The 15,601-nt window shown below is 29.8% G+C and overlaps 3 protein-coding genes across 3 annotated transcripts; all 3 read right to left on the bottom strand.

Annotated features, from left to right (window-relative positions):
- Positions 1–361: 361 nt before the first annotated feature.
- Positions 362–2,071, bottom strand: LOC112766362 (NAD(P)H-dependent 6'-deoxychalcone synthase). The gene is made up of 2 exons (XM_025812260.2): positions 1,592–2,071; positions 362–1,160 (listed from the first exon to the last, which is right to left on the bottom strand). Exons 1-2 carry the CDS (start codon positions 1,909–1,911, stop codon positions 539–541), a joined length of 942 nt encoding a protein of 313 aa, XP_025668045.1. The 5' UTR covers positions 1,912–2,071; the 3' UTR covers positions 362–538.
- Positions 2,072–7,240: 5,169 nt separating this feature from the next.
- Positions 7,241–14,516, bottom strand: LOC112765123 (NAD(P)H-dependent 6'-deoxychalcone synthase). The gene is made up of 4 exons (XM_025810989.3): positions 13,760–14,516; positions 13,507–13,665; positions 8,430–8,820; positions 7,241–8,111 (listed from the first exon to the last, which is right to left on the bottom strand). Exons 1-4 carry the CDS (start codon positions 14,034–14,036, stop codon positions 7,478–7,480), a joined length of 1,461 nt encoding a protein of 486 aa, XP_025666774.1. The 5' UTR covers positions 14,037–14,516; the 3' UTR covers positions 7,241–7,477.
- LOC112765124 (uncharacterized) lies at positions 14,445–15,601 on the bottom strand. The gene is made up of 2 exons (XM_025810991.3): positions 15,379–15,601; positions 14,445–15,185 (listed from the first exon to the last, which is right to left on the bottom strand). The coding sequence occupies exons 1-2, from the start codon at positions 15,391–15,393 to the stop codon at positions 14,736–14,738; spliced, it is 465 nt and encodes a 154-aa protein (XP_025666776.1). The 5' UTR covers positions 15,394–15,601; the 3' UTR covers positions 14,445–14,735.

Here is a 15,601-nt window from a genome sequence, read left to right as displayed (position 1 = left end):
AGATTAGAAAATACTGTTGAAAAAAAAAAAACTATAAATGGTATGCAGTAGTCGTCGTTTTCTTTGAACAGAATATAGACTCATTAATATGTTGATTATTCCCTTGGTTTCTTATTTTCTTGTTCTTTTTTATTTTCCAGTCAACACTTTGAGTAATCATCCCATAAGTGAATTGTGTGGTTGGCAGGTGGATGGCGTAGAGTGTTCTTCAAACCACGTTCTGTCACTTTGTCGTCAACGTCGTGGTCTTTCCATCTTAATTGAGAGCAATAATATTTACGTAATTTTTTTTTTGTTTTTTATCATATAACAAAATATAAAAGATGTACATATATTAGATGGAAAATTAATGCGTCTATAGTAATAATAATATCACGGTTCTCTTATTTCCTGGGAACTTCCCACAGTCAAATATTACAGCCAATACATGAGGGATAAAAAACAAAACTTTGATGATGGATAGTGGCGAAAAGCAATGCAGAGCTCAATTACAAGGAAATTAAGCAGAGACGAAGACGATTTATTGAATAATTTAGATCTAGATATCATCATCAAAGAGATCAGGGAGTTGGGGCTTGGTTGGTCCACTGATGAGACGGTTCTGAGTGATCTGACTGATCTTGAAGTGATCGTCCTCCGTCAAAGAAAAGTCAAAGATGTTGAGGTTCTGCTTCATCCTATCCTTGTCGTAGCTCTTTGGCACAGCGGTGACACCATTTTCATAGAGCCATCTGAGTGAAACCTGCGCTATGGACTTGCCATGAGAATCCGCAATCCCTTTGAGTGCATCGTTCTCCATAACTTGGTTGGGGCCCCTGCTTGCTCCTTTCCTCAGCGGCGAGTATGCGGTCACCACTATGCCGTGTTTCTTGCACAAGTCTCTGAGTTTGTTCTGCTGCCAGGCGAGGTTCATCTCCACCTGGTTCACTGCAGGAGGGATGGTGGTAAGAGAGAGCAGATTCTGAAGCTTCTTGACGGAGAAGTTGCTGACTCCGATGGCTCTGGTGAGGCCTAGTTTCTGGCATTCTACCATGGATTCCCAGACGCCCTTCGCATCGAATGGAAGCAGATCTTGCACATCAATTGGGAATTGAAACTTTGGCTGAGAGCTTAGCGGCCAGTGAATCAGGTACAGGTCCAAGTAATCCAGTTGAAGAGTTCTGTATATCCATACAAATTATATTATTAAATAAAAACACATAAAAAAAAAGTTAAGTACGATGTGTATAATGGACTATATGAGTTACAAAATGAACATCCCCATATTATCTAGAATAACTCTTGACCTTTTGGATCTAGAGTTATAATACCATGTCATAATACCATTCATTTCAAAAACTTCAACTGATGGAAAAAAGTAACACTAATAATTATATCTCTAATACTCTATAAACCTCCATTGTACACATTGTACAAATATTCCATTTACTCTTCGTACTTTTCCAAAAAAAAAGGCTACTCATGCAAAAAACTTAAATTATATCATCTAGAATTATATTATTGAAAAGTGTTTTAATATTGTCTAGTGATTCCATATTTTTATAGTGGTTGTCTAATAATAGGAAGCGGGATAAAAAATATGAATTCTTACTCGAGCGATTTACGGAGAGCAGGGAGAACAAGGTGAGGAAGGTTATGAGTGACCCAAAGCTTGGAAGTGACAAAGAGGTCTTGGCGGGTGACGAGACCAAGCTGAATAGCCTCCTTCAAGGCCTCTCCGAGGGCCTGCTCGGAGCCGTAGGCGGTGGCCGTATCGAAGTGCCTGTAGCCTTGCCTGACGGCCTCAACGATGGCCTCCTTAGTGTCTTTCTTGCATGTGAAGTCAGGTGCTGATCCCATCCCTATCACCGGCATACTCACTTCGCCAGAGGCGTTGGGAAGCACCACCGTTGGAACCTTAACTGCAGCCATGTCTAATATATAGTTTGATTTAATTATTTGAGAAATTAAATTAATTAGAGTAGTATGTGTGTAACGTAGTAGTGCAATAATAAGGCAGGAGTGAATGAATAAGCTAAAGGTTGCAGCCCTTTATATAGGTGAAAAGAAATAAATGGGATGGAAGTGGAATGCATGATGCATGCATGCATGTATATCTGAGGGAAGGAAATATAGCATTAATAATTTTGTTGTATGTGGGTGGAGCAGTCCAAGTGTGTAGTGAAGTGACCGGGGGTGTGTTAGGTGGAATTGTGTTGTGCTCTACCTCGGGTATTACCAGTCCACCCAATATTTTCTATTCTAATATTATTATCCAAGAATGTTATTTCTTTCTGTTTGTATTTTGCCTCATAATCAACCAACGTGTTCTTCGCAGGCTCGTCGTCACCTCCACATGGCACTGCTGCAGGATATTCGGCCATCTGAGCTTTTATGTATGTTTTATCTTAAGTATATATGGAGGAAAGATTTTTTTTTTAAATTATAATTATTTTGGAGACCACTTTTTTATAAAGACACTAAAAATATTTTTTTTAAAGATAGGAGACTCGAACCCACAATCTCTTAATTGAGTATGAAGAGATTATGCCATTGAGTTATAACTCATTGTATTTTTTAAAGACATTTACATATGTTATGATATTATTGGACATCTTTATTAAATCAGTTAATAATTTATTTTTTAATAAACTAGAACAAAATCAGTTTATTATAGCAACAATAATAAACTTAATTGTCTGCATTATAATTATTAGACTCAATTTGATCCGATCGATGATTTGAACTGAAATCATGTTTAAATTTTTTTATAAAAAGACAAATATATCCTGATTTAAAAAAAAAAACATAGTCCATGAATTTTGTACATTGATCGATTTGACTGAATTTAATAACAATTAGGTTTATTGTTATTATTATAAAAAAATCGATTTTATGCTGATTTAAAAAATTTAAAAATAATCAATTTATTAATACGTCTAATAATAATATAACATATAAGTGTCTTTATAAAAAGATGAAGCATCCTCCAGTTATTTTTAGTCTTTTATCCTATTTCAATAACGATATAAAAATTTACTATTATAATTTTTCAGACTTACTTAGTATTTTTTAAAATATATATATAAATTTATTACAATTTTTTAGATATTTTATTTTGCTGGAAACTTATAAATCCATAAATAAAAAGATTATCATAAACTTAATTTTCTTATTTCTGGGGAAAAAAGAAATTAAAAGGAACAAAATTAAAAGAAATTTGCATTATTACCTTAGCTTATTTTAATTTCTGCCATGCCTTATCGGTCAAATATTCTTTTCCAGTTGATTTTAGTTCTTCTCTTAGAAATATCAAAACAAAATAATATTCTGCTCATATTTACTTGCTATCCTTTTATTTTCTTAGTGTGCTGCAATGTGTAGTGTAGACTGGTAATTCCTTTTTGACTTGTTTTATGGCAGCACATTATTACATGACTTGTTGCATTAATGGGGTCTTCCTCCTTACTGCTGCTTAGAAATCTCGATGTTGAGCTCCTGTGCCTTTGAAATCATCATCAAATAATAATAATTATCTCATATTAAAGAATAAAATAATACTTTACCTTTCAACAAAGTCAAGTTCGGAGGCTGATAACTCATATAGCCATCTACCATCAACTATATATGTTCGAATTGAATGCATCATTCACGTACACATACATGTTACTACTGATAGTTGGACCCCGTAATTAATTAAGATGAATGCTACTTATTCTCTCTAAAATAATATGTAAATTATTTTTTTTAATGTGTTATATTATAATTCGATATTTATTTTAATATATTTATTATATATTTATTAAAATATTAATTAAAAATTTTCTTATATTAATAAAATTCTAAACTAAAATATTGATATTACAAATTAAAAATAAAAACACAAATTAGTATTACCGTAAAAATTTTTAATTTAAAAAGTTTATCGTGTCAAATAGATCTTTAAATTTAAAAATTTATTCTATACAATTTGGTTTTGAATTATATGAAAAAAAAAAGAAAGAAATTAAAATACTTTATGTCTTTTTTTTTTTAAATTAATGTAACTAGTTTACAATTATTTTTATGAAGGTCTGAATTTTTATTTAATTTTTGTTAGAAATTAGAGATTTTGTGTGAAAAATAAAAGAGTAATATATAACATTATTTTTCAATTATTTTGTTAAATTTTCAACAAATTTTAATGACCCGAAATCAATTTTTTATTTTTTATTTTATTAGATAAATTAGTCATCCAACAAATTCTACTAAAAATTTAAATAAATAAACACCCATTAAAATATGATACATCAGAGAGAATAATTTATATGTTATTTTAGAGAAAGTAGAGTAGCATTTACCATTAATTAATTATATTATTCTATTCTTCTGTGTTTATAAATAATACATAATTTAATTTTGAAAAGATATAGATCCTATTTTCCAATACTTATATTTAAGTAATTGGTGGATATTCCTATAATGTCATCTTTACATGAAGATAGTATTGTGAACTATTAGATGAGTTGATATATTTGACTAAATATATTTAATTAATCATCTAAGGATTTACAATATCATCTTCATATGAAGATGTCATCATGTGAGTATTTCCCTAAATAATCTAGATAAAAAAATGTTGTAGACACTATAAAATTGATCTTGAAAAAATCACAAAAAATATTCTATTGGTATATACAAGAAAAATTGATATATTTCTAATAAGTATATAAAACAAGTAAAAAGTAAATCTAAAAATAAGAGATAAATGACTTAATCGCGTTTTTCTTAGTCAAATAATCAGTTTAAGAGAAAGTATAAAGGAATAATTTTTTTTGAATAATTTAAATAATAAATTAAAAAAATTATTTTTAAATTAATTAAATTTAATCATAATTTTAACTTTTTTATTTTTTATTATTTTTTTCAAACAATATCACCTTCTTTCTCGGAGAAAAAAAAGGTGCCGCAGCAACGTCAATGATAGAAAGTACAGGAGCAGCACGACACATAGGAGAAGAAGGTGGATGCGTTACTTTTTTACATATTAAATCTTAAATTTCTCTAATTGTGCACCTATTAAACAAATGAAAACAAAAACAAAAATACTATTTGTACATTAAAATTAATCACTAATATATTTGTATATAAATATATGTGTAATTTAATTTATTTTCAATATATATTTATATTTTAATATATATTTTATACTGATGACTGATTTTAGTATACATATAGCATAGCTCAAAAAGTAATTACCAAAAAACAATGAGACAAAAATTAAATCACCAAGTTTTTTTCTTTTTATTTGTTAATCTTATTTCCTTCTCTTAACTCTAGATTTTCTGTCTTCTCCAATTTTCCAAGAAGAAAATTCACAAGTCATCACGCCAAATGAACAAAAGGTACAAGAAACGTGGGGATTTGAGATCAGTAGAGAGTGCAAGATTGTCAAGCATGTCCTACATTGCTGTGTTTGTCGTCTTCTAGGATTTGTTTACAGAAATAGTGATAAGACGTTAAGATAAAGAATTAAAGATATGAAAACATAAAATTATGTTTGATAAAAGAAATATAAATAAAAATGATATATTTAAATATATTAAATTAATATATTTTGTTGTATTTATTTTAATAAAAAAATACAAAATTATTAACAAAAAATATAATTTATTTTTTTATTATTTTTATTAATTTTTTATAATTATAATTTTTATTTTAAATTTTAATTAAAAAAATAATAAAAAATTAAATTTTTATAATTTATTATAATTTATTATTAAATAAAATATAAAAATATAAAATTTTGTGCCTTTATCTTGTATGTTTGTTCTCCGCCATTGTTTTCATAAACAAACAATGAAACTTCAACTATCAACGTTCAACACACACCACAAATCAGAACTCCCAAATTACCCTTGGATATTTCTGGCAGCAACAACTCTTTGATTTCGATAACTTACAGGTGGGCAGATAAGCTTTTAGTGGTTTCTTAAAACGTCTTAATAAATATTAATTAAGCTACAAGTAGTTTAATTAATATTCAACCACATATTACCATTCGCAAAGTATAGGTAAATAATAAAAATATTAAATAATGTGAATAATAGATATATTAGATATTCAATTTAATAGGTATACAGATGATTATGTTTATTATTTTTAATTAAATAGTTATTTTTTTATTTAATTTACTCATACACAATTAACAATGACTGAATATTAAATTTATTAGGTGTGCAGATGATTATCTTAATTTTAAAATTCAGGAGATAATTTAAAAAAATATTTTTTTACTTTATTAAATCAATTTTAGAATTCATTATTTACATTATTTACAAAAATTACTATCTACCTAACAAAACCTATTTCCATTTTTTCTGATTGGGAGAAACATTTTATAGTTGGGAGCCGCTCAGATAAAAACGTTGAAAACGTCTTTTTATAAATATGTTTTTTAATAATTAAAATTTAGCATATATAATCGACTAAATTGTGTTATTTTTGTCAAAATTAGGTTAGACAAATTGATTTGACCGAAAAATGGTGAATCAAATTTTGAACTGGTCTAAATTAATATTATTTTTTATAGAAAATGACTACAATACTCTATTATAGAAAATGACTAAAATACTTCTATTATATATATTAATTTTGAAAATCCTAAATTTTAGTGCTTTATTTTTCGGGCAATTTAATTAAATTGTTTCACTCTCAATATTATGCAAATATATTGTTTCCAAATCTAATACGCAAATACATTGATTCACGTATCTATATAAACTGCTATTGGCAGTAACGGTTTACAGATTGTTTATAGATATGTGAATCAATGTATTTGCGTATTAGATTTAGAAATAATGTATTTGTGTAATATTGAGGGTGAAACAATTTATTTAAGTGGCCCTTATTTTTTTATCCTAGGATTAGGATTTAGAATTTTTATATATATTATGTTTATAATCACTTAGATTTATATATCATCATATTTTTTTGTATTATGTAACATGATCAACTAATCATTTTCCTTAAAACTCATGCATCTTTAATTCTTTAGATCACCGAAAACAAATATGAGTAATAATTATCCAAGGTTGAAATGTTTTGAAGACAATATGGACATTTTTTTATTTGTTATTTTTTCCAATAATCGTTGTCACTTCCCAGTCACACACCTAGCCAAAAGTTAGGCGAAAGTTACAAGACACAGCTCAAAACAAAAATACAACCTGAAAGCATAACACAATTTAAACTCTTTTCTTTTTTGTTTATGAATTGGTCGTTTAAAATAAAAGGTTGAACTTTATAAGACTTTAATACAAGGAGGATATATAGCCAAAAGAAACACACAAGTACAGTAGAATTATATGTAAGTACAATAACTCATGCATTCTCATGTATAATAAAAGACCTATAAAACGAAGACAAATGCGGGAAATTTAACTTGGGTGTAGATATTACATATCCATGATAGATAGTTTATTTAGAGAGAGAGCATAGCATTAATTAGCATTATTAATTACTGATGCTCGTCTTCCTCGTCCCAGAGATCATGGAGAAGAGGCTTGGTGGGTCCCTTGATGAGTCTATCTTGATGGATTTCACTGATTTTCTTGTAATCTTCGTCCGTCAAACACCAATCGAAGATCTCCAGGTTCTGCTTCATTCTCTCCTTGTCATAGCTCTTAGCCACAACCGTCAAGCCTTGCTCGTAGATCCATCGCAGACAGATCTGAGCAACAGTCTTGGCGTGAGCGTCAGCCAGTTCCTTGAGAACGTCGTTGTCCATCACCATGTTGGTTCCCCTGCTCGAACCCTTCCTCAGAGGAGAGAAGGCAGTTACGGTGATGCCTTTGGACTTGCAGAATTCCCTCAGCTTGTGTTGCTGGAAGGCAAGGTTGACTTCCACCTGGTTCACTGCGGGAGGGATGGTTGCAAAGGAGAGAAGCTTCTGGAGTTTCTTGATGGAGAAGTTGCTGACTCCAATGGCTTTAGTGAGGCCCAGTCTCTGGCATTCCTCCATGGATTTCCAGACACCCTCCATGTCAAATGGCACCAGCTCCGACTGCTCAATGGGATATGTCACCTTTCCTGGTTTTGCTGATATGGGCCAGTGGATCAGATACAGGTCCAAGTAGTCCAGTTGAAGTGTCCTGCATTTGCATGCATGTTAATTAATTGGATCCCGCTAGAAAGACAATGGACTATTTGTACAATGTGTACAATGGACTATTAAGTTACAAAATAACATCTCTCGTACTATCTAGAATAACCATGCGAGTACTAGTGATAATAAACATCTTTCCAAAAGCTTAAACTGATGGAAAAAGATAATACTAATAATTATATCTCTAATACTTCCTAAACCTCTATTGTACACATTATATAAATAGGTTCCTCATACTTTCCCTAATTAATAACTACCAAATTGAGAGAATAGAATAGTAATAAGTAATAAGTAAGTATCGTACTTGAGTGATTTTTGGAGAGCAGGGAGAATGAGGTGAGGGTGGTTGTCAGTGACCCAGATTTTGGTGGTGATGAAGAGTTGATCCCGGGAAGAAATGAGTCCAAGTTGGAGAGCTTCTTGGATGGCTTCTCCGACGGACTGCTCAACGCCGTAAGCAGAGGCGGCATCGAAGTGCCTGTAGCCCTGCTTAATGGCCTCAACAACAGCGTCTTTGGTCGACACCTTGCTGCTCGCTTCAGGGGCAGTGCCCAGCCCAATCACTGGGATTCTGCGTTGCCCGTTCGATGATTCTAGAACCACTTCGGGGATTGCTACTGTGGCCGCACCCATTATGTATGTATGTATGTATGTGTGAGTGTGAAATGCATGCATACAGGGGTTTGCCTTGCCACCTTTATATACTTTGGATTAGGATCATTTCCCTTCAACACTACTTTGTTTTTTAGTGTGGTTGTTGGGTTTGGGTAGTAGCTATCTTTCAATTCGCTACTACCATTTTTACATTTAATAATCGATATATATGGATTTGGATCCTCTAAATTTTGAATTTCACTTTAGAGAGTAAAGTTTGATCTCTCACCTTTAAATGGTTTCTCTCTCATATCTTCTCTTGGTCCCACCTATGAAATAAATGGTGAGAGATCAAACTTTACTCTCTAAAGTGAAATTCAAAATTTAGAGAATCTAAATCCGATATATATATATATATATATATATATATATATATATATATATATATATATATATATATATTTTAACTTTCTGTTTCATTAGATAGGCGCTGAGATAGTAAAATGTCTTTATTTGGTGTCTAAGACTTTCAACTACTCGTAGTCTAGTTTCTTTTTACTTTTGGTCAAGAAATTACTAGTCCATGCATGTATCATCATTATGCTTGATGGATGAACTTAGTTGCTTCAGTTTGGATGATCTTTTAGCGAGTTAAAATCAAATCTTAAGGTTTATTATTTAACTCGAAAAACAAATGGATCCAACTATATGAGCTGGATTTAGCTATATGAGAAGTGATAGGGAACTAGTAAGTTTTGTGATTTGTAACCATCAACTAGTCATCATTAGTGATTTTAATGGTGTGAAATTTCATCTAAATGTATGAGATTATTCACTTTACTTTTACTAGTTAAATGCTGATCAGATTTCAATAAAACTGCTGGTTCTAAATTTTTTCTATAGTTATATATGTGACAACAACATATAAAAGAGAGTGAAAAATAAATCAAAATTTAAAATTAATTATTAATTAATTGTTCATATAAAATATATATTAAAATATATAAATTATGTAAAATAACATATATAAATATATAGTTATTAATTTAGTACCTAAATTGTTACTCAACAAATTAAATAAGGTGGAAGCCAATGAGTAATAGTTCAAATGGCATATATAGTCTTCCTATACTCAATTAAGAGGTTGCTGGTTCGAGTCTCCTATCTTTGGTAAAAGAAAAAAATTAAATAAGGTGGAATAATGTCGCTGCTTTTATTTGTTGATCGATTTCATCTATAAATAGGAGAATAGTAAAAGGTTGAAAATTTTACTCAAAAATACACTTATATATACACATGCATAGACTTCGTCACTTCATCCTAAGTTGGTTTTCTATAGATTTATTTCCACTCTTCTTTCAATTTTTTACATTATTGCAATTTATCCTTCTATAAGATTTTGTTTCCTTTTATCTAAGTCTGTCTTGTTCTTTCTATCTTTGTTTCAAGTCCTTTGAAGTTATGTAAAAGTTTTTGTATATGTCTCATACATTTTGAAATTCTATAAAGTGTTATTGTTTTATACTTGTTTAGAGCAATGTTTATACTTTATACTAAAGTTTCGTTTCTATCACATTTATATTAAATTTACGTGCATGTTTATGGTTCTGCAAATATTGTATGATATTTGTCATAATTTCTTTTTTTATTGACAAAATAAAAAATTTGATGCATAAAAATTATGATTTTGCTCCTAGATACTAGATTTTGAAACATGGTTTTTTATGTTCGTTGACTCTGTGAACTTGTAGTCTTTAATCTCGAAAACATAAAACTGAACCTGCATAACATAGGTAATATCTTTTAATAAAATTGTCTCCCTTAATAGTTATGGAGCAAGTTAGAGATCCTGGCCGGCTATGACAAACAATCCAAACTGAGAGGAATTAATGTTAGGAGCAAGTTAGATAGATCCTGGCCGGCTACGAGGAACAATTCCAACTATGAGAGGAATCACGCAAATTATAACACATTGAATGAAGCCAAATTCCAAACCCATTGAGTGGCATTATTCATATATAAAAACATCCTGTTTATTGACCATACAACCTTTCTCAAGAAAATAATAAAATGAAGAGCATTACTGTTAATACATGATAAAACGGGAAAGTTTTAATTTCATGTTGTTTGATGCTTAAAAATTAAAAAAAAAGTTTACGGACCAATAACTTTATTAAATTTTGGTCAATATGTAACTAACAAAAAAAAAGAATAATTCTATATCGTTGGATGAAATCTCATACCATTAAAAATATTATTAATAACTACTTAATAACTACAAATCACAAAATTTGTTGGTCTTTTTACTTTTCAAAGTTAAAATACTTGAGTAGTACATCTCGAATATTTTGACTACTCTTACAAGTGACATATTACATGTAAAATATAAGAAAGAAAGTAGTGGCTGGTGGTGCAAACAGAGACGAAAAGACTGAGATTGAGAGACAGAGACTAAGAGACAGAGATTGAAATAAATTTCAGTATTCTGTTAAGTGTAAAATGGGAGACAAAAATTGAAACAAGAATGAAACTCTAATTTAATTTGCACAAAGAGTAAAATTGGAATTAATTAATTGAAATGAGAGTATTTTAGGTATAAAATGTTATTAAGGTTTCAGTCTCCATCTCTAAAAATTTTAGTCTTCTATCCTTACTTTTTGGAGGTACTGAAATACTGAAATTTTAGAGACAGAGACAGAAATTTTAGTACCAATCTCTGAACCAACAAACATAATACTGAATCTCAGTCTCTCAATCTCTGTGTCAGTACCTCAAAACAAACACTGTCGGAGAAACCAAATACTCAAATAGTAGTGAATAATTATGAATGGGAAAAAAATTAGCTGAATCGGTCTTTTACCACCTAACCCACATTTGAATTTCTTTGTCGTAGACTGCAGAGTAAACGGACACTAATTTGACAGGCTCGCCTATGAGACTAAAGAATCTATTTATCCATTTATCCATTTATAATATATTAAAACATAGTCTAAAATAATTTCATAATACATTTTCAATCTTCTAACTTTTTGATACTATATCATATCAATTTAAATATAATTAATTAGCACAATTTATTTACTACTTACCTAATTAAATTATTTTTATTTTTTTATTTTAATTAAATTATTTTTTAATATTTTTTTTTTATTTTTCATGTATCTTATTATTATTATTATTATTATTATTATTATTATTATTATTATTTAGAATTTTATTTTATTTTTTTCACTTTCATGACATTTATATTTTGTTAGGTTACTCTATAATTTTTATATTTTTATATTCTTTAATTTTTAAATAAGATATTATATGTCTTTAATGTTAATATTATTTTTCTTTGATAAGTATAAACATAATTTATCATTTTCTTTTATAACCACTTCTTCTTAGTCTATTATATAGAATTTTAACTTAGCATTCTTTTTTATTTTTTTCTCACTCTTATAGTATTTATTTTTTTTAAATTATTTTATATTTTTTATATTCTCTTATTATTTATTTTTATATAAGATACTATATAGTTTTAACGTTAATTTTATTTATCTTTAATAAGTATAAATTAAATAATAAAACATAACTCATCATATTCTTTTATATTCATACTCATTCCTTCTTATATTTACTATATAAATTAACATTCATTTCACACCTCTTCTTTATCTCCTCTTTTCATATAATCTCATGTCTCTTATTATTTTTCCTTCGTTCATTCTAATGTTTTGCACAAATATTTAATTTGTAGAATTTTGTTGATGGTCACAATTCTTTTTTTTAGTTTGCTAAATATGTGTACTAGGTGATAAATTTTTTAAATATTAGATTTTTACAATTTTTTTATTTTTTTTAATTTTTGATCTAATTGTATTCATTAATTATATTATTTATATATCATTATTTTTCAATAATTTCTATTTTTTAATATTATTTAGTTATAATATGTATTGAAAATACATGATATTATCGTGAATCATATAAAATAAAATTAGAAAATTGAATATTAACTATTGAAATATTATATTTAAATTTATATTTTATCTAATAGTTTTATGTTTATAATCTTAAAAAAAAAAAGTCACTACTCAGAAAACTAAAAATAAAGATAATAATATAAAATTAAATAAATAAATTGAATTGAATATTTTAATATTTTTATATAAAATCTAATTTGAGTATAAATTTTTTAATTTTATAATTATTAAATATTAATTTAATTCATATATTTTATAAATTGTATATCCATTATTTTATTTTCGCACGATGTAGAAGCCTAAATCTGGTATTTACTTATTTAGTGGTGTATCATTATTTTCGTAAAAATTCTAATATAGACCATGCATAGAGCAGTGACGCATGTAGGACAGAGTGAATAATATAATATTCTTAATTTCTTCCGCAGTTATCTTCTCATTATATACGTCATGGCTTTGAAACTTAATTGAAGTTCCTTAATTTTCCAAAATAGATAGGTAGTGTACCATGACTGAACTTAATTAGTGACATTCCCAAGATATTAATTTCATTCCTTTCAGACTTTTGAGTTTTCAATGTTCAAAGCACATGCTAATTAGTACACCCAAGCTCAAGTTTAAGTGACGATGTTCTTCAAACGTTTTAGCACATCTTTTTCTCCGGTCAGTTGCGTCACTAAACCTACCAAAATATTATATACTTTTCAAATTAATTATTCAACTCTACATAAAATCAATTCAACAAATATTTTCTTATAGAAAAAAATAAGATAAGATTAAATAATGATGTTTAACTTATCTAAATGAACTACTTACCGTTGGTATAGTGACGGCAATCATTAACACCAACTCTCAAACTTGTTTCCCATGTTTTGTTGAATTCAGTTGCTACTTTTTCAGCATCTTCTTTTGAATATCCAACCAGCCAACATTTGTTTCTTGGCAATTTTTTCAACTTCCTCACCAGGACAGCTCCTAAGAGTATTGTGCCAGTTTATGTTCAACACTGATCACAATCTATTGTATGATAACATTAACACAATCAAATATAAAGTTGTAAGAATCTGACCTGGCACTGATCTACCAGATAGAACTGCTAGTGCCGCATATGGATCTTCAGGGTCTTTTGGTTGAAAATCATAAACCAAAAGCTGAAAAGAGCAGGGGTCTGTTCTGTTGTTGATGATGACCATGAAATGGTGGAAATTCCAGAAATTGAGAGAGTAAGCAGCTGACATGAGGAGCTGGGGTGGTCCCTTTTTGGCCCTCAGAGGCATTGCTGCTACATACACTTCTTCTCTCCCACTTCTTACCATGGATGCCTTCCATACACCTGAAGCTGCCATCACCTCTCTCTCTAACCACACCTCATCCACACAATGTTAAAAGCCTCTATGCTTCTATTCATGCTTATCTCAATCTCAGCCACTACTTTTTTATCCACTGGTTCTTATTCAAATGCTGTCTAGTGCACCACATCTTAAGCAGTATACCACACACAGAACCGTGTTAAACAAGGAAAAGTTATTATGTAAAATCAACTCTAATGTCGAATTTTTCTAATGTCAAATTTCGCTAGGTAGACAATAACTTTTTTAGACAATAACTTTATTAGGATAACCATATATACACTTAGTGAATTAAACATTCGACATATTCATTGTTCACATTATTATCTGTAATTTTTTAAATGGCGATAAAATTGCTCATATGTGGCAAAGCAGCTGGTAAAATATATAAGGTGATAACATAAATAAGATGCTAATGAAGTAGTAAATATATTATTATTTTGACCAAACCTCAGAGTCAATACATAAAACTCATATAGCAGCTAATGCCATTGGCACTGGTGAATTTAAATGGATCACACACTCTCATCCCTGACCTCATATCCATTTAGCTACTTTTATTATTAATACTAAACAAAGGAAAGAAAAAGACAGGCAGACAGACATGCATGCATGCAGCAACAGACACACATAATATATAAACTCTTTAGAAAACAGAAATGAAACGAGTGCGCATTATGTTCCCCCTTCATCTTCCTATTCACTCTTCTCAGCTGGACCTGCTTCTCCTTCTTTGTTCACTTGCTCCTCTGAGGCTGCTTCTTCTGTTTTCACCTTCTTCTCAGCTTCTGGATCTTCGGCTTCGGTTTTGGCTTCAACCTTGTCATCCTTAGCTTCTTCTTTAGGAGGATCAGCATTGGCTTCTTCTTTGGTTTTGGTTTCTTCCTCAACAACAGCTTCTTCTTTTTCTTTTTCTTCTTCTTCTTCTTGGGGCTCTTCTTCCTTGACTACTACTACAGTCTTGCTTTCTTCTTGTTCTTTGGTTTCATCAGTAACCTCAACTGAGGGTTCTTCTGGGGCTGGTGGTGTGGTGGTCTCAAGAACTTGCTCTGTTGAGGTGGTGTTCTCCAGCTGCTGCTCCTTTTCAACCTTGAATGATGCCTCGCTTGTTGTGTCCTCCACTAGTGCAGCCTTTGCTGTTGCAACCTACAAAGTCCAATTATGGGTTAGTGATGGTAAGATGTGATAAGATCACACTGAAGAAGTAAGATTAAGATAATATATAATGCTGAAACAAGAGAAGGAACAGAGAAATATAATCTATCTTCTGCTTGTATGATATGATCAAGAAAGCTAATTATATCAAGTAGTTAAAAAGGTTAAAGTGTTGATAAGGTACCTCAACGGTGGCCATTGGAATTGATTGGAACACACAAGAATATGCAATATAATTGATGATGATTATAAAAGAGCAAAGGTTTTAGTGAAGAGTGTATGAATGTTATGATGAAGAGGAATGAGGAATGAGAGTGGTTTAAATAGAAGTAGGGGGGGGCAAGTTGATGAAGAAAGTAGGGAGAGGTGGTGCATTTCAAGAATCTTGGGATTAGACAGTGAATGTT

Source organism: Arachis hypogaea, chromosome 17 (genome assembly GCF_003086295.3).
Source record: "Arachis hypogaea cultivar Tifrunner chromosome 17, arahy.Tifrunner.gnm2.J5K5, whole genome shotgun sequence".
Classification (NCBI taxonomy): Eukaryota; Viridiplantae; Streptophyta; class Magnoliopsida; order Fabales; family Fabaceae; genus Arachis; species Arachis hypogaea.
The sequence above is the reverse complement of the archived record's forward strand: the minus strand, read 5'-3'. Positions and strand labels throughout refer to the sequence as shown.

Bases quoted from the DNA above. Each gene is read 5' to 3' on its own strand.
- LOC112766362 (XM_025812260.2), bottom strand. From the start codon at position 1,911: ATGGCTGCAGTTAAGGTTCCAACGGTGGTGCTTCCCAACGCCTCTGGC. The intron at 1,161-1,591 runs GTAAGAATTCAT...ATGGATATACAG, and splicing joins GCTCTCCGTAAATCGCTCGA to AACTCTTCAACTGGATTACT.
- LOC112765123 (XM_025810989.3), bottom strand. From the start codon at position 14,036: ATGGCAGCTTCAGGTGTATGGAAGGCATCCATGGTAAGAAGTGGGAGA. The intron at 13,666-13,759 runs GTCAGATTCTTA...CAATACTCTTAG, and splicing joins ATCTGGTAGATCAGTGCCAG to GAGCTGTCCTGGTGAGGAAG. The intron at 8,821-13,506 runs GTAAGTAGTTCA...AAGTATATAAAG, and splicing joins TTGCCGTCACTATACCAACG to GTGGCAAGGCAAACCCCTGT.